We start from the raw sequence: 22,034 nt of genomic DNA on the forward strand, positions 1-22,034 counted from the left end.
CAGCTGTAGGTCAGGAGCAGCATTTGGGATCCCAAACCTGGGCTGTGCCCCAGGCAGGGGGGCAGGGGGGCCTCACTCACCAGCGCAGAGCGATCTTGATGGGGGTGGTGAGGCAGGAGGTGAAGAGGTCGGCAGGCAGGTCTGGGATCATGGGCAGCAGCTCGTTGGCCTCACAGGCTGCCAGCTGGATGCAGTTCTTCATGGAGGGGGGCAGAGGCATCTGGGCAAGGGGGTGGTTGGGGTTGATGGCAGCCACCTGCAGAGAACAAGGGAATTCCCCCGGGGGGAAGGTCAGGGAATAACCCAGGGAGAGCTGCCAGTGCAGTCTGGAGCTCTGGGCTTGGAGCTCTTGGTGACTACAGCAGCACCAGCCGCAGCTTTAACCCACATCTAATGAACAGCACTCAACTGGTAAGTCCAGAGTCAGTCTAGAAATACTCTGTAGATCAAACCTCAGTCCATAAAGTAAAACTGCCCTAAAGACCAACATTCCCATTTTCCAAAAGCACAGGGATTCTGCTATTTAAGATTTTGACTAAGAATATGACCTTTGAGACTAATAATTCAGGGAGTGAGAACATAAATAATCCTCCCAGCATCTTTCTGAACCTGATAAACAAAGTAAAATTCAGCCACGAAAGTTTCTTTCCAACATTTTGCATTTTTTTCATTAGGGCAAGATATGGAATCAGAAGGTGAGAATTCCTCTGGCAGATTAAGGGAAAAGCAAACTCCTCTGATCTCCTTGCAGGGAAATGGGGAACAATTATCCTGATCACACTGGCAGCCCCTCTGGAGCACCAGTTGCAGCCTTGCTTCACTTTTCATGAATTTGAACAAATGGATAATTTATAATTTTCCAAATGAATTCCCCTCCACGCTCTCATGACGCCGTGCGCACTCTGCTCTCTCTGTGAGCAAGGCTCTGCTTTTTTTTCAATTCCCCACGAGCAGGAACCTCAGTCAGGCACCAGGAGTTAATGAAATCTAAGGACAGAATGAAAAGCTGACACATAACCCTGCAAGTATTTCCATAACCAAATTAACTGGTAGTGTTAACCCGTGCTGCAAGAGCAGCAATACTAAAGCAGCTGTCCTATGTAACCTCACATATTCCACGAGATGCAAAATCCCAGAGAAGATGGAATTGAATGTTTGTTGAAATAAAGACTTTATCACTTGTGCTCATCCTTCTCCCTTGGCCGGACTTGCAGAGGTTTCCCTGCACAAATTCCACCTGAGCAGTGGATCTGCCTAACAGCAGAGGTCCCCTGGGGCTGCTCCCTCCCACAGCAGCCTCCAAGTCCTTTTGGAGCTCAGCATGAGCCAAGGGGAAAAGGAAATTGGTGAATAAAGCAGGGAAAGGGAAGGTGAAATCAAACCTCTTCAAACTGCTTGGGAACAGAATGAGAAACCAAAACCAAAATGCTGAAGAGAGCATTGTATAAACAAAGGAGAAATGCACAAAAAATATCCCAGTGGAAGTTCCAGGCTGACAGGGAAACTTGGGGAAGGATATTCTGACCACCTTTCTCTGACTTCAAAAGGCATCTACTACCAATTCTATTGATCCCTGTTCAGCAGTTTCATGTTCAGCCACAGACTATGGGAAGTTTTTTACTGTTACAAAATACGGAATTATTTTATGGAAGAGAAGGAATAATGAAATGATCTGCATATCCCAGGTTATCAGACTGTCTCCTTCAGTACAATGGAATTTCCACCTGCCAAGGAGCCCCCACTAAAGCATCTCCAAAAACTGGAATTCCAGAGGAAAGGACTGACAGGCAGGGACATTTAACATCCGTTTGGAGGTTGTATTTGTGACACTCAGTTGCCTGATTAATTAATATTCCTTCCTCGAAGTTCTGGGGTTTCTAATCCAGTGTCCTGGAAGTGTGAGCAGTGAACCTTTCCGGACCTTTCCCTGTGAGCCACCGGCAGCAGGGGGAGGCTGCACACAACATTCCAGCTTCTTCCCTTCCACTTTGCATTTCAGATTTGCTTCAGTAAATTTATTACTAATTCCATTTGCAACCAAAGACAGCTTTTCATTGGGAACACATTCTACACTCTGCAGAACTGGAACCACCAGGACAATCCCTTTGTGGATCAGGTTTTTGTTGTCTCATATTTTGGCATTCACTTCAACAGCACAAAACCACAACTGCATCGAAATCTAGCCCCAGATATCAGAGTTCTGCAACCAAAATAATGTCTTGTTCACCTCAGCATTCATCTCAGCAGAGAAGACCATTAGGACCCAAATTGATTCTATTAACATTAACATTTAATTAGTGCTTGTATTAAAAATCATTCCAAGTTTAATGGGATAGCAAACTGAACCAGAAAGATCAGAGTGGCAAAGTTATTTGCAAATTAATTTGCCTTCCAACACAGTTTTAAACACATTTTTCAGTGTATACAGCAAGGCAAGCTTAAACTTCACTTGTGTTCAGTAAACCCCAGCAGAGCCTGCAGCCTGAGCTCTCACCTCCAGCTCCTGCTCTCTCTGTAGTGCAAATTGCTTGAAGGACTTGACAATCAGGCCGGCGTTGGAGCAGTCATAGACAAAGATGGAAGGGCTCCCCATCCATGTCTGCAGGTCATAGATGGACAGAGGGATGTACTGGGTGTAGTTCTGCAGGAGGAAAGCACCACGCCAGTCACCACGGGGCACGGAAGCAACAGAACCCAAACTGGGAAAGGTCATAAAACACACCCACAAAACTCTGAAACCCCAAAATAAAACCTACATTGAACTTATTAATGAATACAGATCTCAGTCAGTATCTACCAAAAATGAGGATGTGAACCCAAAACAACACTAGCAACAAGCAAGTTTTATTGCAGAATTATTTGAAACATCCAACTCTAAAAAAAAAAAAAGCCCAAAACTTTGCCAAGAGTTTTCAGTATTAGATATTTAGAGCTCTGATATGTGCTAACAACTCCAAACAGCATTTAATAGTCCAATTTTATCCCAAATTTCTGCAACACTGATAAAGGATGCAAACCAGCTGTCTTTAATTTAACATCAAACATCTTAAACTGAAAACCCCATCAATAAATCAGGATGGATAATTAAGCCCCTGCAGCCCATCAGCGCTACCCTGCCTGAGCCTAACGAGATGCTTCATAATTTTATTACAGCTTTAGCTCCTGTGCAACTTTCCAAATTATCCATTAAAATTAAAACCAACAAAGCTGCCTTCAACAGAGTGAAGTGCCCACAGTTCCCTTTCTGTAAATAAGAAGGATCTTGTTCCTTGTCTTCCATCTTAACGAACGCCCCCAAATAACTGGAGGCAAGAGGATAAAAATCAGCCATTTAAAACCAGCTCTGAGGAGCCAATCCTGAACCAAGTGAGCTGAAAATATAAACCACAGATTCCTGCCTGCAAAGAGCCATCACCAAATACCCAGTGGCTGCCAGCAGGATCCTTCTCAGCTGCAGGCAGAGGGCAACCTGGTGTTCCTCCAACCCTCAGCTCAGCCCAACATCCTCAGGAAAAGCTGTGATGTTCCTATTAACATCAGCAGGATGATGGATGGGATCATAACTCTCATTTAAATTCAAGAGACTTAAAATAGCTGTAATAAAACCAGTAAACTTTTTACAAAAATCAAATTTTCAAGGACACGTATCAGCGTCGATAAAGACAGGAGGTATCATAAACCATGTGTTACGTAAGGCAGGGAGGGGTGAGGCATTTCCAAAGCCAGTCTTGCCCATATATAACAGTTTGGGTTGTTTCATTAAAATGAATAGGGAAAATTGTTGATAAAAGCCGAAGTTTTAGAGAGCTGGTGCTCTGTAAATCACTGCAGGGTGGAATGAGGCACGAACAGTCCATCCTCAGCACAGCCTTTCTTAAGGTCACCACTCACGTGAAGTACATTCCAACCCCAGGAAGTTCCACATAAAAAACCTGCTCTGACACATCTCATCAACGACATTTTATGGGCAGGCATTGTTTTACCTTTACATCTCCAGTGCATCTTGCTCCAGCTAAGATGGGATTATAGCTCTGATTAATATTGTGGTATTTCCAACCAGAGGAATTTTATGTTCCAACTCTACTGTGGGGGTCACATAAAACATCCCATTTGCTAATTAGATGTAAATGAGGCAGTTTGAAGCAAGAAGGGGTGCTAAAGCAGAGCTCTGCAGCACAGTTGCTCAGGGGACAGCTTTGATGCTGCTGCCACGCTGGGCTGGACACACCCAAAGCCAGGTTTGTTCCCAGCCTTGGGCATGGAGAAGTCCCTGCTCCACCACTGCTCCCACCAGCCCTCTGTGCCTCTTCCCGGGAACGACACAGCAACAGCTGAATTGGAAACTGCTTGTGAACAGATTCCATCCCCAATTGTTTAGTGAACAGCTCAGAGATATTTAAAATTTGCAGAGAAGCTCCTCGTAATGTCAGAATAAACATGTCTGAAGTTGGGGCATGCTGATTTTTCTCCTTTCGAAGCCACGTTGAGATTTGCTCGGGAAACATCAGCTAAACTAGAACATTACTCCTTATGGATGTAACAGCACTCACAGTAAATACATGGAGAATGTTATTGCAGCCTCAACATGTGGCAAAAGGCCAGAAAATGCCAAATGAACCAGTTTCCAGGGACTGTCTTGATGCTCTCTTGGTAAGTCCACACTGGACAATGAGTCAGAGCAGGAATAATTCCGAGTTCCCATGTTCCCCTGTCATCTCTATGCCAATAATTTATTGTTTCAGTGCACTGGAGAGAAGCCCCTCGTGCCCCGCAGAGCAGGGACAGCCTCAAGAATACAAAGAGAGCAAAGAGGGACTAAATACCTGTGGGCACATCCTAAACCTGGGAAAGTGAGGAGACAATGGGTTCAGACTGAGAAGGGAAAGATACATAGAGTACCAGGGTTCATATTGGGAAGAAATTCCCCCCATTGAGGGTGGTTGGGCCCTGGCACAGGGTGCCCAGAGCAGCTGTGGCTGCCCCTGGATCCCTGGCAGTGTCCAAGGCCAGGTTGGACAGGGCTTGGAGCAGCCTGGAACAGTGGAAGGTGTCCCTGCCATGGCCAGGGTAGCACTGGATGGGCTGTAAGGACCCTCCAACCCAAAGCAGGCTGTGACTCCACGACCCAAAGCCAGCAGAGGCTGCAGCCCTAGCAGGGCTGTGCTGACCCACACCCACCTTGTTGAAGACCCAGATCTCCCCGTTGACCGTGGGCCGGGGCACGCCGTGCCCGTTGTAGTGGAACAGCACGCGCTCCTCCTTGGCGTTGCGCCGCAGCGACGTGCACAGCTTCTTCACCTCATCCACCGTGGGGTCCAGGCTCTGCTTGTACCTGGCCTGGGACACAACAGGGACAGGGTCACTGCACACAGCCTGGGACACCTGTGTGCACAGGAGCTGCCTGCTTTGGCTGATGCCTGAGAGGTTACCTGGAACAGAGGCTGGACAGTGTTAAAGGAACAAAGTAGGGAGTTATTAAAAGGCCTTCAGAGGATGCACTGCCGAGGCTCTACCCAAGATGGACACCTGGTCCTGAGTTTTAACACTTTTATAAGTTTTGGTCCATTTCCATACTGGGGTTAATTGTCCAATTACAGCTCCAGGTTATGAGATCCCATCCTCCCGGTTTGCTCTCCTCAGTTCGCTGCTGTTTGCACTTTTTGGGCCTGAAGCTGCAATGGTGTCCTTGGTTCTGGGGCTGGAAAAGGATTGTTTTGTCTAAACTGTGAGGAGAACTTGCTAACACTTTATATGAAGTTCAGAGTTATGTACCAGTGCACTACAGAATCTGGAAAATATGAAAGCTAAAACTTAAGGTATCATGGGGACAGGAAACACAAAGCATTGGCAGTGGGGCTGGATAAACAAAGTGTGTCTGTGGTGCTGTGTGGGACTCAGACACGACAGCACAGGCTGGAGGGAGTTTAGCACAGCTCCCAACTCCCACCCAGCTCACTCACTTTTCAATTATTAATATTCAAAAAGCCTTAGGAAGGTGAAATCTGTTTCAACATTAGCCAGTCTCCAAAGTAACCCCTCACTTAATCCTCCAATTCAGACCCTCTACACCTCCAGCTGAACAAATTCCCTCTTTTTGAAGAGAAAAAATTGTATAGGTCGACACCATTCTCGAGGCAAAAGGACACAAAAGACCCAGGAATCTGACATTCACACAGTTGGGTAAAAAGAGGGAAAAGTGATGGAGAGCCCTTGGAAACTGCCCTTTGCCTTGGGAAAAAGGGATGGATTCCCCCAGCTGTGACTGTGGACACCCCACTCCCATTCCTACAAGCACCAAACACAGAGCACATTGAAGGACGGAGGAAAAATCAAACTGGCAAAAACCCCAATGCTTCAAACGCCTTTTAACTTGGCTGAGCTCAAGACACCCAGGTAGGAGCAGGTTTGTCACGCTCAAAAGTGCATTTTTTTGAAGGAAGGCCAAATAATAACAGAAAGTCTTTCAACTGTCCTTTGAAAGACAAAAGCCTGGCTCTTTCTCTCTTCCCCAGAGCTGCAGAGACTGAAACCCCAGAATCACAATAAAAACCTTCAATCTGATGTAGTGAAATAAAGACCCAAGTTTAAGAGCAGGACAAACACACTTCTCCAAAAGCTGCCATTGGGAGCCTGTTTATAAACTAAGCCAAGGCTGCAGAAGTTTGGACTTTTTAGTTTTTTCTCTGTGACAGCCAAGGATGAGAAAGTCTTAAAATGTCACAGTAAAAGAGGATGAAGGACTTAAATTGTTTATCTGAGAAGCCTGAAGAGCAGATACAGTGCTGCTCAATTAACAGTCAGAGTCTCCAGCCAGCAGGGGAGAGGGAACAATGAATGGAAGCATTTAATGATGGCAACACCTAAGAAAAGCAAGCAAAAGGAGTAAAAATATGAAGCAAGAAGCAGTGATGTGACACCCTCATCCTTTCTGGGAACCTCAGCACTCAGGAAAACCAAGAGGTTGCATTAATCTTCCCACGGAGCCTCCACCTCCTCCTCTCTCCACTCACAGTAGTGATGAAGACACTGATTTGCAAAAATGTGCCCCTTAAATCCCAGCCTGGCTGCTGGCAGCTTCACCAGCCACCCAAATCTGAGTGCTGGGGAATTTCAGCTTTTTTTCCACAGGGGAACAGCCTCATTCCATCCCTCCTCACGTCCCTGGAGCATCAATATTAAACACAGCTCGCAGTTAATGGAGGTGGATTCAGACTCTAAAACTAAAGTCTGTGGATCTCGATTTCCAAACTGCAAACAGATCATATGGGCCTGGAGAAACAGGAGGGGAAGGGAAAGGAGGGGAGGGAGCCTGTGAGTAAGCACAGTCTGAGCCCTGCTGCCAGCTCAGGACTCAGGTGGGAGTTTCAGATATGACAAGAACCAGGTACGTGAGTAACACACCAGCCCAGGAGGTGCCTTTTTTGGCTTTTTTGTCTTTTTCTTTCCTCCCATCGTTATTCCTCTACCCTCCCTGTCAAGGTGCTGATTCCTTCCCCTCCAGCTCCCAGCAGAATCTTTCCAGCACTAATGAGTGCAAAAGATAACAGAGCACAACCAAAACCCCAGAGCTCTGTGGGGCTTAAGCTCAGCAGCTCCTGTTGGTAGCACAGACACACCCCAGATTTTGGGCTGTTTTCCCCTGTTTTTATCAGCCATTGCCCAGTTCCTGAGCACTGCTGGCCCTGAACACCACGCTGCCCTCCTGCCTTCCATCAGGTGCTGCTGACAGGCATTTCCTGGCGTTTGGCAAGGAGCCTGTGCTCCCTGATGGAGACAGGACACTCCAGCCTTCACCTGGACGCTGCATCTGGAGCGGCAGAGCTGTCACAGAGCCCTGACGGGGATGGCAGCTGCTCTTCTGTGGGAATGGGAGCTCCTGATCACCTCCTGCCTCACTGAAAAGCTCCTGTCAAAAGCAATAACGTGGTGGCCTGATCCAGGAGATTCTCATTATTCCGCTCACACAGGCGAAGTTAAAAGCTCTGCTTGTTTATTGCCACAATCCTGTGAAACACTCACTGGTTTATCCAACCTCGTCCCTGTTAACTTGTGACAGGGAGGCAATTCTTAAAACATTTCACCCTTCAGTGTTGAAACTTCAGCACTGATAAAACACTGTATCGACAAAATCCAGGAAATAGGAGGAGTCTCAACAGAAAGGAGTTCGGGCACCCAAACCAGGAAAAGGAACCAGTTTGGGGGTAGCAGCAAGTGGTTTTACTGTGAACATTACCCGTGTTTAATGCTGAAATGGGAAGTGAGAGGGTGCCACTCCGAAGCCGTGGTGCTGATCGTCCCCTGACATCCCCACGGAATGACCTCCCAAATCACTGTCTCTTTGTTTCACAACGGATTTACTTCTTTCAAAGGAAAAATAAAGCAGCCAGGTGTTCACTGCCTGGCAGGGTACAGCAATGACCTCTCCAACACGAGTCTGTCCAGAGGGGAAAAACCCCTCCAGTGGATTCATCAACTCCTACCCCACTGGAATGTCGGCGTGCACTGGCTGCAGAAATTCCCACAGTCCTCGGGATTTTGGGCTTAAATTAATGGCTCTGCTTTGGAAACCTCACTAAATACAGGTCTTCCTTTAATTTTTAATGGGGCCAAGACACACGTTTAATGGGGCCAAGACACTGAGGAGGAGCCCCCTGCAGAGACCCCTTTCCTGAGGAGCCGGGGCTGCAGCAGCTCCGTGGCTGTGCCAAAGGGCTTTGCTGTCACCTGAGCCACCAGAACTGGCTCGTCATCACCTCCCAAACTCAGCTCTGCTCACCCTGCCAGCTGCTGAGTCCAGGAAACTCAGCTCAGGATCAGGTCCCGTGAAAAGGAAGGAATGCAGAGCGCCAGAGGTGACAGAACAGGGGATTGAAGTTGCTGATGGTGCTCAACTCTCAGTGGCAATGGAAAGTTCTGGAGGGCAGGGCAGGTTCCCATCACCATGGGCACTGCCCAGCCCAGCAGGCAAGAGGCACTGCTGGAGCACCACGGCCCTTTCAGCAGGGAGATGGATTTTTTTCCCCTTAAGAAAATACGAGGGTGAACCCATTTTCTCATCAAAGCTATAAAATTCAAGTCTTCCTCTTTCATTCTCCTGCAGCCCAAGACCTCAGTCTTTGTTCCAGGAACACTCCACAAGGCTCAGACCACAGTGTGTGAGTGATTCCACGCCAAAACTCCAACCCCCGGCGCAGCGGACACAAAGTGTATGAAAAATGTATGACAAATGTCTCTGCTGGCATCCAGAGCCTCTGCTCTCCACAACATCATCCTCTTCTCATTCAGCAGAACAAATCCTGAAGTCACTCCCCTTTTATCCCTAAGATACCTTACTGAACGTGTTCCAAATTTATCCACAGAAGAAACTACTCCAACATTCAGTATTTTATACTGAAACTGCCTTTTACACCTCCTTGCAGAAGAAAGATGCTCCTACCCAGAATCTATAATGAGATATAAAAGCTTTATTTGGCTGAAGATTGGGTTTTTTTAAACAGCTTCTGGGCGACAAAGAATCCCAAATGCAAATGGCACACACAAGGCACTGCATGTGGTGGGTAAAAGAAATAAAACTGAGGCAATACAGCTGCAGTGTTTGAGGTTTCCATGTTCCCTCTAGAAGTGCCCATCACTGCCCAGAGCAGCTGTGGCTGCCCCATCCCTGGGAGTGTCCAAGGGATGGACACTTGGGACACAAGGGATGGTGCTTCAGGCTGGAGTACCCTGATTCAGTGGAAAGGGTTGGGACTGGCTGGTCTGTAAGGTCCCCTCCAAGCCAATTCCGTGATTCCATATCTGCAGGACACGGACAATTCCCAAATGTTTCCTGCCCTGTGGAACCTCAGGGAGCAGGGCTGGGTGGGATTTCCTGGAGGAACCAGTCCCACCTCAGTTATCCCAATGCAGAATCCGTCACCTCCACATCCAGGGCTGTCCAGCCTGTGGCAGATCCCAAACTCTGAGATGCAGCAGGTGCTGCTTTCCCTTACCCTCAGCAATGCTTTTTCCTCATCCAAATTCCAAGCCCAGGGTGCAGCTGCCACTTGGAGCAGATCTGCATCCCAGGTTCCAAACGCAGAGAAGACATTAAACCTGTGACTTTGCCATGCACACAGCCAGCCTACTTCACATGATTTAATTAAAAGGAATCAAAGCAAGCTAATTATTCCAAGAGAGGGGTTTTGGAGCAATGCCCAAGTTGGAAAAACTCAACTATAAGAAGCCTTACAAAGAAGTAAGTGACTAAAACCCAAGAGGAATGACACCAGCAGCTTGCAGGGCAAGGGTGGGCAGGTTCCACACCAGCTCTCCTGGCTGTGTGCACAAAGCCATCCCTGCTGCTCAGGGATCCATCCTGGATCCACATCCCTGGGCTCCCATGTGGAGTTCAGCCACACTGAGGCAAATGTCTCACGGGCAAAGGATAAAACCACCCCAGTCAGAGGCATTTCTCAGACACTTGAAGATCCATTAAAGATGAACACTAAAAATCCTGGATTAAGTTTTAACTGAAGAGCATAAAATGGAATTCATTCATATTCCACTTTATATGAGGCAGCTGCCAGTTTGATGCAACGTGTTCCTGAGAGTGTCTGGAACAAAGTGGGGCTCAGACACATAAAACAGGCACATATATGTCAAAAATTCACAGCCAGGATGAACATGTGGTGCACACAGCAAAGCAACACCATTATATTTTTACTTTTGAAATCTCCGGAACACATTGGAGCATCTAAGCACCAAACAGGAACACGGCCAAACAAAAAGGAAAATCCAAGATAGGATCAGACAATTTCAGAAAGATGAGGAGCCCAGAGCTGGTGCAGCCATCCCCAACCACTGTGGGTGGCACAGTGAGACCCCTCCCCATTCCCACATCCCCATCCCATCTACAGGAACCAAAAAGTATAAACTGAATTATCTCAAGTATTGAATTACTCAGCATCACCTGTAGATGGTAAAATCCCTCTGAAACCACCTGGGTACCAGGAAAGGGGAAAGCAGGAAGAATGACACCAGTTTCTAAAGGAATCCAGAGGAAATCCAGGCTGAGCTCTGTGCTGGGCACGTTGGTGGAATAATAATAAACAAACAGAACCACGAACACTTTGGGGAACAGCCCATTCAGCATCTCTAATGAGAAGCCAGACTTCTCAAATCAAGCTCTTATCTTGTAGGGTTTTCTAAAGAAATCAAAGAGCACAGAGATGAGAGGAAGTATCTTTTTGATATAAACCCATTTGGATTCCCAGAGGATATTTAGCAAGATCTCAACACAGATCTGGAGGAAAGTCCATATATAAAGACTTGCTGATCAAACAGGCAGGTGGGGGAGAATCCCCAACTCTGTCCATGGAGGGAAGGCTCTGGGAAGCTCCAGGAGGATCTGTTTTGTAGCCTGACTCATCCAAACATTCCTGCTGGGGAGGGGGCAGGAACTCTGCCTGACCCAGAGGCACTGCGGGCAACCCCCGCCACAGGCAGGGCTCAGCAGAGCTCTGGGAGAGGATTTTCACTGCCACTCCTTTTATACTCACAATTCCCTTTCCATAACTCCATCACTACAGACCTCTCCTGGTGTTCTGCCTCCACGTGATGCCAGGCTGGACTGCTTCCAGGCCTGCTGAGGGGGAAGCTGTTCTAGTGAAAAACCACAGACTTCACTCACAAACAAAAATACTTTGTTCTCTGGTTCATCCAAAACGGTGATTAATAACCCAACCCTGCAATTCACCGTGATTTCATTTTAATCCTGACTAAAGCACAGCTCTTTTCTTGCATCAAAGGAAGATTTAGGATCCTGCATTTACACTGACTACGGAGACACATCAAAAGACACACAAATTCAGAGCTGCACACGAACACTTTTGGGTTTGCACAATTCCACAATGAACATCCCATCCCAGGACACAGCAGTGCCAGGACAGGGCAGTGCCAGGGCTGTCCCAGCCCAGGTGGCTGCAGAGCTCAGGGAGCAGGGACACACGGAGCCTGTTGTGTGATCAGCTCAGAGATAACTCAGCCCTGTAAGAAGTGATTGCAGCTCATCCCCACTACTCATCAATCACAAACTAAATCACCTCAAGCCCACGCTGATATGGCCACAATAACTCTTGGGTTGGACACATCATGCAAATACAAATTATTCTGAACCTTATCCACAGACTCCAAGCTTCTTAATTTTATATTAAAAAAACCCCCATCACCTGCTTTTAGGTTTTTTAATTTTAGGCTGTGGGCACATGAAATTACCCTGATGCAAATTCATGAGGATTAGGCCAAGATAATAAAAACTGCATATTTAAGTACAAGGGAGTGTGCTGGAAATCCCAAATTGACGTTACAGGCAGCAGCTTAACCTGGTTAACACAGGCCAGGAGAAAACATTACTGATAAAATTATTAGTCATTGCGAACTTGAAAAATATTAATTACAAGTGAAGACAAACTATAACTTAGAGATCCTTTAATTTAAACATTAAACTAAGCCAAAGGGAGACTCTTGCCAGTCTGAGGCAAGTCCTCTGCAGATATTTGGGTGCATTTCAAACACCTCTCCATCTCCCCCGTGCTAATTCCCTCTGGAGCTGCTGACGCCAGGACAGGATGGTGGCTGGAGCCAGCTCTGAGCGTGGCACATCCCCTCCTCTGCCTGCAGCCAGCAGAGTGGGGACTTTACCTTCCCTCTGCAGAGTCTCTGACCTTGCTTTCAAGTCCAATGTGAAATGAATTCCAAAGTACCTAATCCTCACTGTGCAGGCTCAGGATCCAATCACACTTCCAAAAAAAACGCCTCCAAGCAGTTGGTTCATGCGAACTGATGTTGACAGGGAAGACAAAAATCAGGACAACCAACCTTGAGTTGCTGCTACAATACATCCACAAGACAGGTGTGTTCCTCAGCAGTTACAAGCTGCTTCACACTGCAGCTTTGTGCCAAAGTTCGCAGAAATTCCACCCACCAGCCTCCCGTGTTTGGTACAAATCCTTCCCTCTCTGCTCAAATAACCACTCTGAGAGGGCTGTGTAAATAATTGCTTACTTTTAAACAAAGGGAATGGTGAAAGAACTCAAAACTGCTTTTCATATGCCAGATCTGCACCCTCAGCCTGGTGACAGCTCGATGGGTCACATCACAAGGGGCCCTAACAGGATTTTAAGTACACCCCAGGTCAAATCTTTCAAACCTGCTTAGTCAAACAACGTAACTCCTCAGCATCAGTGTCAGTTCACTTCCATTCCTTCTCTGGAACCTCAGTTTTAGGAGCTCTTTAAAGTTTCAGGCTCTGCATCTTCTTGTTTCTAAACAGAGACTTGGATCTTACTGGGAGCCCAGTTTAGGCTGCAGGAGTACAAACTGGTAAAGTCTCATACTGGGTGTCTTTATAGCCTGGCCCAAGTGCTCCAGGGGGGAGCTGCAAGGCTGAGGCCCTTCAGGGCAAGAACTTCATCTTCTCAATACTAAATAACTGTTCAGTAATTTCAGTTCTCCTCTGATTGCAAGGTAATTGCTTAATGAAGCAATTTTCTGATTACAAACACCTTAACGAGTCAGGAGAAGGAAAGCAAATCATTCCAAGGTTTCTGCTTTTCTAATCTCCCCAGGAAAGGAGTTTAAACCAAACCATCTCAGGATTTTCTCATTCTGCCTTAGAGAGGAGCAGGAATAGAAATAAAAATATCAATAGTTTCCTCTGCTAAATTCTAAGTTTTGCACAAAACTGGTGATGTCAGTTAGCAAGAAGCTCCTAATGCAGCATCCTTTGCATGTCCCAAGCACTGCACCCCTCTCCAGTGGATCCAGGTGCCACTTACTGCACACAGAGCACCAGGATGCTGCCAGTGGATCTGCAGGAGGCTCCTCCCTGTCCCCCAACCCAGGGATTCACCAATCCCCACCCAACACAAAGACAAGGTGTTTTTAAATAGGTCACCCAGAGCTGGGTGGTAATTACAGAAACACGTTAATCAGCTTTGCCACGCAGAGCTGCTTTTCTCTCCAAGAGCCTTTTCCTATCTGCTCTTTCTTCCCATCTCTGACAAGCCGACATCAATGGTCACAGGGAAATACCTCAAAACCACAGATCTTGCTCCCTGCCAATCCTGGCCCCATTGTGATGACAGAGCACAAACCCAAGCAGACACGAAGAACAAAACATGTGAAATGAAGTTCTTGTCAGAAGTGTGGAAAGGAAGGCAAGGGCTTTGAACAGGAATTCAGATGCCGGCTGATCTCCTTCCTTCAAGCACATCCTGCCCACAGAACTCCAGGCCTGCAGCAGATGCCAAGACCCACAGGATTTCAGGGTTTTCCCACTAAATTGACTTTGCAAGTTTGTTGACTTAGCTCCAGAATGCCAGCCCCTGCTGTCTGCAGTGCACCAACAGCTCAGTTCTCAGAGCAGCCTAATGCCACTTCCTGCTCTCCACAGCTTCTGAACACGCTTCCCCACAGCACATCATGCCTGCAACTATTTTTTTTCCTTTTTGTGACTCATTTTTCCAGGAGAATCTCGGAGAAATCAGTATTAAGTATACTACTGGTGCAATTTCACAGTTTCCACTTTCACTGGTGTGTTAAAGATTTATCAGGGTTTTTTTCCCTCACTATCAAAAGCATTAAAACATGAGGTGTACCCAGAGCTGCAGCAGGGACCTTCCCCCTCGTACAGCCAATTCCCAAACCCTCAGTTCTTCCTGCTCCAGGAGCCCTTCCATGTACAGCTGGTCCCAGAGCAGGCAAGAGGTGCCCCAGGTGAGGGTTTTCAGCACAAAAGAGCAGCTGCCCTGCCAGGTGTGTTTGAGGCTGCTCTGAGCCAGCCCCTGGGTGAGGCAGGCTTGGGATGCACCTGGAGAACCACCGAAGGGAAAACAACCACTGACTCATTTCTCCTCATTTTCTCCATATTCCCAAGGCATTCAGGAGTGGGTTTCATCCTTTACCACATTTGAGATCTGTGCTTTTCTGGCCCGGTGACTTCAGAGAGGAATTCAGTGAAGCAGCCCCTGGCTGCCAGGGACACTGACCATGACAGGTTTTCACACAGGAGAACAGCAATAACTGGGTTTCACAATTAGACTTGTTGACTCCACTTCTATGGCAGACTTTTTTTTTTCCCCTAAAAAAAAAAACCTGCTGGTTTGTGCTGAAGACAGTTGATCTTTAACAAGACAGCAAAGGATTGATACAGCAGAATTTTGCAGAGCCTGAAATAGCTGCCAAATTCAAGAGGCTGTTGGGAAATGAGAACCAACAAACATAGTCCTCTAAGGAAAACCTGGTTTTGTTAAACAAGGTCATACTGTCTTTTTGTTGTTTTGTTTTTTCTTATTATTCTTTTTTCTTTTTCTTACATGTTCCTACATCTGCAGGTATCTCCTACTGGAGACCAAGCACCAGTTTTTCCATGTTCCCCTTTGGAATTCTACAGTATTTCTTCTGCAGGAGCAATTAGTATTTGCTGTTGTTTTAAAAGAAAAACCCTACAGAAATAAAGGAAAAGTATGACTCACTGAGAGACCAATAATTAGGTCATGTGTTCAATTAGTTTTCATGCTTAAGTAGTTACTCTTTAGGAAATGCTCCCCCTTTGATGTGCAGCAGCAACTTCCCAATTAATTAGGCAGAAAAAAGCAATGAAGGAATGAAACCTCAGACACCGAATCAAAGCCCAGAGATCTCTAATGAGGGGAACAACAGCATCAACAACAGACAACAGGCACTAAAAGGTAGAGGCTTTCAATGATCCATTTCAAGTATCTCGGCTGTACTTTGAAATTAAGAGAAAACTGTTGGGAAGCAGACTAGAAGACAGGGAGAAGCAGCCTGTTTGATCAGAAAATCACTGTTTCCTTGAAGGCCCGCCACAAAAGAGATAATTTATCCCATATTGTAGGAGATGTGTCCTCAGAGACCATCACTCACTGGTGCAGGCAAAAGGCATCACACAATGGGTGAGATTGGATCAAAGAGAAATGGGAAACCCTTTTTACAGTCTGCCCAAGGAACAGGAGCAGAACTGCCCTGTTCCAGTGCCCATGCCACCCTCAGCAGGGATGCTCCAGCTGCAGGCACTCCCAAACACCAGCACTTGCTTTCAAACCACCCTTCCCAAAGGCTTCCTAAAAGTTTATTTAATCTTGTCTTCTAGATTTCCCCAGTCCTTTCCCCATCCAGGATTTCCATCCCCCTTCATGGCTCACAGTTCTCCTTCACCCCAGGGGATGCCCATTCAGGTATAATCCATTCAGCTCTAATGAAATCAACTCATTCCAGGAGAGAATTAAAACAGCCCTAACGACTCTCTTAGCGGAAAAAGGAGGAAATTGAGAGAAGAAAAAGGGAGGCAAAATTGTAGCACTTGAATTAAAAAATCAATACTGTAATTGACTTTGTTTTATGGAGGCAAGTGGGTGTAAGGGGGAGGACTCTTTGGATGATGTTTCAGTCCCTTGGCCTCACTGCTGTTGGTTGTGCTGAGGGTGCAGGAGCCCTGGAGCTGCTGCTGGGGAAGGGCAGCAGGGGAGTGCTGATGGCAAATCACTGCCTTACTGGGGTCAATCCTATAGAGCTACAAACCCCTCACACTCCACTCAGCTGCTTCTCAGAGGACGTAAAAACCCCCACATTCCACAGAACTGCCCTTCAACTGCAAGGTCTCTGTACAAGGGATCCCAGTGGAACAGTTCAGCAGGAGCCATGGAGGAGCTGTGCCTGCATCCTTCTCACCTCTCCTAGGAATGGTAATGAACGATGGATTTTGGCCTCCCCGGCAGGACTGGGGAAGCTCATCAGAGAAGAAAGGACAGGACCGCAAAAAGCAGCTGGTGCAGGAGTGCCACTGGGATCTGTGCACCACGAAAATCCCAAGAGAAGCATCAAAATGATTGAGTGAAGGAGGAAAAACTCCTGTGACTGTTCTGGTCAGATTAGAGTTAAAGAGAGAACCTGGTCAAAAGCCAGAACTAACAAAGAGGAAAAAAAATCTATAATTTCATGCAAATTTAATTAGCATATGCTCCAGACTACTTCATACCAGGTCCTGAATTATGTAAACTGTGCCTCATCCAACCCCAGCCTTGGGCTGCACAGCCCCTTCTCCACTGCACATGCACAGGGATGGAGGCACAGGGCACTGGATGTCCAGGGAGCCAGCAGGAGATGTCCAGCAGGAGAAGCAGAGGGAACAAAGGGTTCCCCTCGAAGAAGGCAGGCAGCAACTCCATTCCAAGCTCACCCCACAGGTTCTGTGCAGGGAGCAGTGCACACAGGCTGCTTCCACACACAGCTCTGACAATTCCAGCCTGGGCCGTGCAGAGAACTCACTCCCTCTGAGCAGTGTCCCAGACAGCAGAGCACCTTCATCCTCCACAGAGCACCCTCATCCTCCCCAGAGCACCCTCATCCTCCCCAGAGCACCCTCATCCTCCCCACACCACCTTCATCCTGCCCAGAACACCCTCATCCTCCCCAGCCAGCTCTGCAGGGCTGCAGCACAGGGCCCAGCTCCAAAGCCCAACTGGGACTTGCAGAGCAGTAACTCCTGCTCATAAAAATCCCCAGGAGCTCCTGCATCTCCATAAACCATCCCACTGCAGCAGCACTCAGTTTGCAGTCCATTAGAGTTTTCAAAGGCTCTTGACTCTTGCACTAAGGCAAGTCTCTGCCTTTGCAGTGGCACAACATGCAGTGCTGCCAAGAAAACTGAATTTACACCCCAACAACAGGGAAATATTTGCTCCTCCCTACCAGCAAAGCCCTGCTCTGGCTGGGCACCTGCTACAGGGCTGCACCTCCCACAGGAGGTGGGTCAGCAGCACAGAAATCCCATTTCAACATGATCCATTTTAAATACATGATCCAATATTTTAAATACAGAGCATGCGAGGAATCTCTCACAGAAACTGCAATTATTTTATTCTGGGTGGTTCTGTCTCAGCCAAAGGCTCCCCTTTCCCGGTGCTCCCCGGGGATCCAAGCCCCAGTTCCCCCCAGCTCCTGCAGCCATTCCCACCCCCCTGCCCGCAGATTCCCAGGGCTCAGGAGCAGTCCCAGGGAAGGTTTTCCCCTCCAGCCAGGCATTACCGGGTCCGGCACTCTTCACTTTCACTCCCTGTTCCCCTTCCATTCTCAGCAGCTTAAGCAGCCCCTTTGATCCCTGTAATTGAGCCTCTTTCCAGATTACCCTCAGGTTTAACCCCTTCCCTGCCCAAAGCAGTGTCAGTGCAGAGCTGCCTTGGTTTTCCTTCCACTTTTTCACCAGCATCTCAATTATATCTGCACTGAATTGCAGGAACTCTTTACTTGTTCAGAGAACTCTTTAGCAAGACAGATCGAGCCCACAGCTCTGTCATCTCCTACCCTCTCCCCCAGCACAATCTTCATTTGAGAACTGCATGAAATGACTGAATATTGCTTAACTGCAGGATTTTGCAGAGGAAACAACAGCTGAAGTGGTTTTTACTCCCTCAGCACACAAATTTATGTAGCTACACAACAATAAAGCAAAGTCTTAAATTTAATCAGAACAAATACTTCAAGCAATGGCAAGCTGATAAATTATTTAGAAAGGGGCTCAATAAGACCTGGAAGGAAATATCCATCAGCTGTGCAGCCTGGGACCAGAACCAAGGAATTTTCATGCTTTACCCCTTTTACAGTTTTCTTTCAGAAAAGCTGTTTGTATTGAGCAAAAAGGGGGATGTTTGAACAGAAGCAGCCAAGGAGTGGCTGGCAGTGATGCCACAGGACCGGTCACACAGTGTCACCACTGCCACAAAGCACTGCCAGCAATCAGCACCACTTGTGTATTCCCAACAAGGTGCTGATGGCAGCAGCTCCTGCTGGAAGGAGCTGACAGCCTGGGAATATTGGCTCTTTCAGAAGATTGGCATGATTTGCTCTTTTTTTCCCCCAGCTGCCTGGTTTTCCCCAAACTGTCTCCCTGCCATCCACTCCTCAAGCACTCCAAGCCCCCAAGAAACAGACAAAACTGGATGTATTAGTATTTATATGAAAGCTCTAGGAAATTCAATAATGTTCCTATTGTTTTATTGCAGATGGCACACCAACTTCTCTTTATTACTGCAGAAAGCTCCAGAGCCCTGTGGAGTGCAATAAACCAGGACGTGTTTGGCTTTGCAATGTGTCAGGGGCTGTGATTTCCTGCAGGAATCAGGGAATCAGCCCAGCTCTGGGATTGCCCACGCAGGGAACCTGCTGCTCCTGACCTGTCCTCCCCCAGAACCAGGGACTGATACAGAGCACAGGAAAGGGTTTCTTTTCACCTTTGCTCCGAGATGCTTTTTCTCCTGTTTGATTGCAGGCACTTTTTGAATTTTCTGCTAAATTCTTGTGCTGTTGGGATTTAAAAATTGTCAACGTGCTATGAGGAAAAAACACAAAAGGAAATTCTCTTGTCTTAAGTGTACACAAATATCTGCCATAAACACTCTGAGACATAAATACCCTTAGAAACACTCCAGAAAAAAGCCCAGCAGGAGCCACAGGAGCACTGGGGCAGTGAGTGCCCAGGCTCCCCAGGAACAGCCAACACTCACCCTGGGCTGCCAGTTCTCGTACTGCTTCTGCAGGTTGGCCCCGATGGTCTCCAGAGCTTTCTGAGGCCCCATGGACAGAGGATCTGGGAACAGAGCACACAGCAGCATTTCTCAGCCCAGCTGCACCACTCTGGTCACTCAGGGACATTTTCAAGGCTGGTTCCTTTCATTATCAGTTTCAAACTCATGAACACCTTGCTCCTCGTGGAATTTCCTTGGGGGCAGCACCCAAAAACCATCCCCAAATTCTTCAGCCCAACAAAAATCCAGTTCTGTTACAGATTGTCAGATGTAGAAGATTTCTCTCGCTGAGGTGCTAAACACAATTTTGTTTTGAAAGACAGGAGAGGCATTGCATTTGTTTCTTTTAATAATGAAATAAGGTTTCTATTGTAAATAATGACAAGAACTCAAATTGGTTAAATATTTGATGACAAACATTTTCTGTTGATGAATGCAAAATCCTGCTTCATTTACTTCCTTTGCTTGCTGCTGCAGAGACTGTGTGCCATTAGTAATATTTAAGAAGTTAATTTTATTGCTAGATAATTACCACAATCCATACATAGCAATGCAATTCTAGGCCATGTGCTTTATTCAAACACCATGGACATATAATTAAACAATTAACAAGTTTTCTTAAAAAACCACAAGCTAATATTTTCCTATTTAATATCAATTATTTTAAAAGCACTAAACCAGATCAATGAAGGGGTATTTTTTCCCCAGTCTTTGTAAATATACTTTTATTAGAAACTAAATGTAATAAAGCAGGACGAAAGCAGGATTTTGAGAGTTATTTTTCTTTAATGAATAAAAGCACGTGGAAGGTGCAGCAGGACCTGCACGTGGCTCTGCTCAGTATTTGTCACCAGGGGTGACCAGCTGTGACCCCAGCTGAGGTGTGAGCAGCAGCAGCTGCACCCCAGAGAGCTCCCCAGACCCTGCACATGTGGCACAGTCATTACTGCACCCCCAGCCCCTGCTCCTGGGACTGATGGCAGGGAAAACATCAGATACTTCCCCAATTACCTTTTCCAGAAATTTCAAGTTGGCTGGAAGTGGAAGGAGCACTTGTGTACATAAACAGACTGAAAATTTAATTACAAAACTGCATTCAAAATTCTCTTTGCTAATGATAGGCACTAATGACTTGATTTCAATGCCTCTGCAATGCTGCTCTGCTCGTGCATCAATAAGACATCAGGGCTGTTCTCTGCACTGCTCTCAGGTACCTGTTTGTGCTGCTCAGGGCTCTCAGCAGCGTTTCCAGGTTAAAACTCTGAGCCGCTCTGATTCACAAAGCAGGTAAAAAAGGCAAGGTTAGAAAATCTGCTGCAAGTTTTTAAAGAAATTCTGTTTGTGCAGTGATTCATTTGCTCCTGGGGCCTGTTGAAGCCCCGAGCTGAGGATTGCAGTGCCCAGCGTGGGACGTGCTGGGGGCTGAACATTCCCAATTCCTAGATAAAAACCAAATCTCTCTGAGAAAGCTTCTGTACACAAGATATTTCCTTCTCATTTTACTTCAGAATTGTCTCATCTTGATAATTAACTTTTTTTTTCCTCCAAAACCAAGGGAACTTTAAATTTCTTCACAAAAAACCTAGGAATTTAGTGCAGTGCTGCAGGAAAGTAGCAGACCCAGGTGTTGGAACTGTTGGCAAGACATCCTTGGGAATAATTCCAGGTCTTCTGAATGATTCCAATTAAAAGAGCCCTGGAGCAGCCACCTCAAAACACAGCAAGGTGTTTCACAACCCTCAGTGCTCTGCTGGGTGAGGCAGAGGAGGGGGATTGAAAGCTTTGCAGATCCCAGCACTCTGAAGGTGTCTCTGCTCAGACATTTCCTTTAGACATTTATAAATCTAAAATAATTACAAGAAAGCCAAGCAGCTCATTAACAGCTGTTTTTCTCCATGGCATCTCATTTCAGAACACAGCAGGAGAGATGACCCATGGCAGCAGTTGGAGCTGGACTCTTCATTAACCCAGAGAAAAATCAGCTCCCACATTCCCCTCTGCTCAGCCCAGTTTGAAGCTCTGGGCTGAATTCTGTGCTGTGACTGTGAGGCTCAGGGGAGCTCTGGACTCACCAATCCAGCACTCCAGGCGGGCACAGGGAGTTGTTTTCACCACGTCTGGGGGGTCCACACCAACGTTGAGGCACAAAACTAAGGCAACACTTACAGTCTTCATCTGCAAAGAGAGGCAACAGCACAGCCTTAGTGCAGGAACAGCACCTTCCCTGGCCTTTCAGCACTCGCAGAACTCCTGCAGGCCTTTACCCAACCTCTCCCACCTGCTCTTTCACATGGACTATTTTAAGCAAGGACTGACTGATGAAATTTTTCATCTTTTTTTATTAGAACAGTACTTAGACTCCATGTTACTATTTTTGTTATTATTTCCAAAACCCATTCTTCTCTTTCTGAGCATAGAAATAGATAGCAGTGAACTTCTGCATCTCATCTTAAA

The 22,034-nt window shown here is 46.8% G+C and overlaps 1 protein-coding gene across 1 annotated transcript in view; it reads right to left on the reverse strand.

Annotated features, from left to right (window-relative positions):
- Positions 1 to 22,034, reverse strand: part of RPTOR (regulatory associated protein of MTOR complex 1) — a 96,599-nt gene that overhangs the window by 64,764 nt on the left and 9,801 nt on the right. Inside the window, exons 2-6 of the mRNA XM_066200412.1 lie at positions 21,653 to 21,755; positions 19,560 to 19,642; positions 5,179 to 5,337; positions 2,495 to 2,641; positions 81 to 256 (exon numbers count right to left, since the gene is read on the reverse strand). Coding sequence (XP_066056509.1) covers positions 81 to 256; positions 2,495 to 2,641; positions 5,179 to 5,337; positions 19,560 to 19,642; positions 21,653 to 21,755 — 668 coding nt within the window. The remainder of the gene's footprint in view (positions 1 to 80; positions 257 to 2,494; positions 2,642 to 5,178; positions 5,338 to 19,559; positions 19,643 to 21,652; positions 21,756 to 22,034) is intronic.

This window comes from Chamaea fasciata, unplaced genomic scaffold (genome assembly GCF_029207755.1).
Source record: "Chamaea fasciata isolate MVZ Bird 193981 ecotype frontalis unplaced genomic scaffold, bChaFas1.0.hap1 SCAF_19, whole genome shotgun sequence".
Classification (NCBI taxonomy): domain Eukaryota; kingdom Metazoa; phylum Chordata; class Aves; order Passeriformes; family Sylviidae; genus Chamaea; species Chamaea fasciata.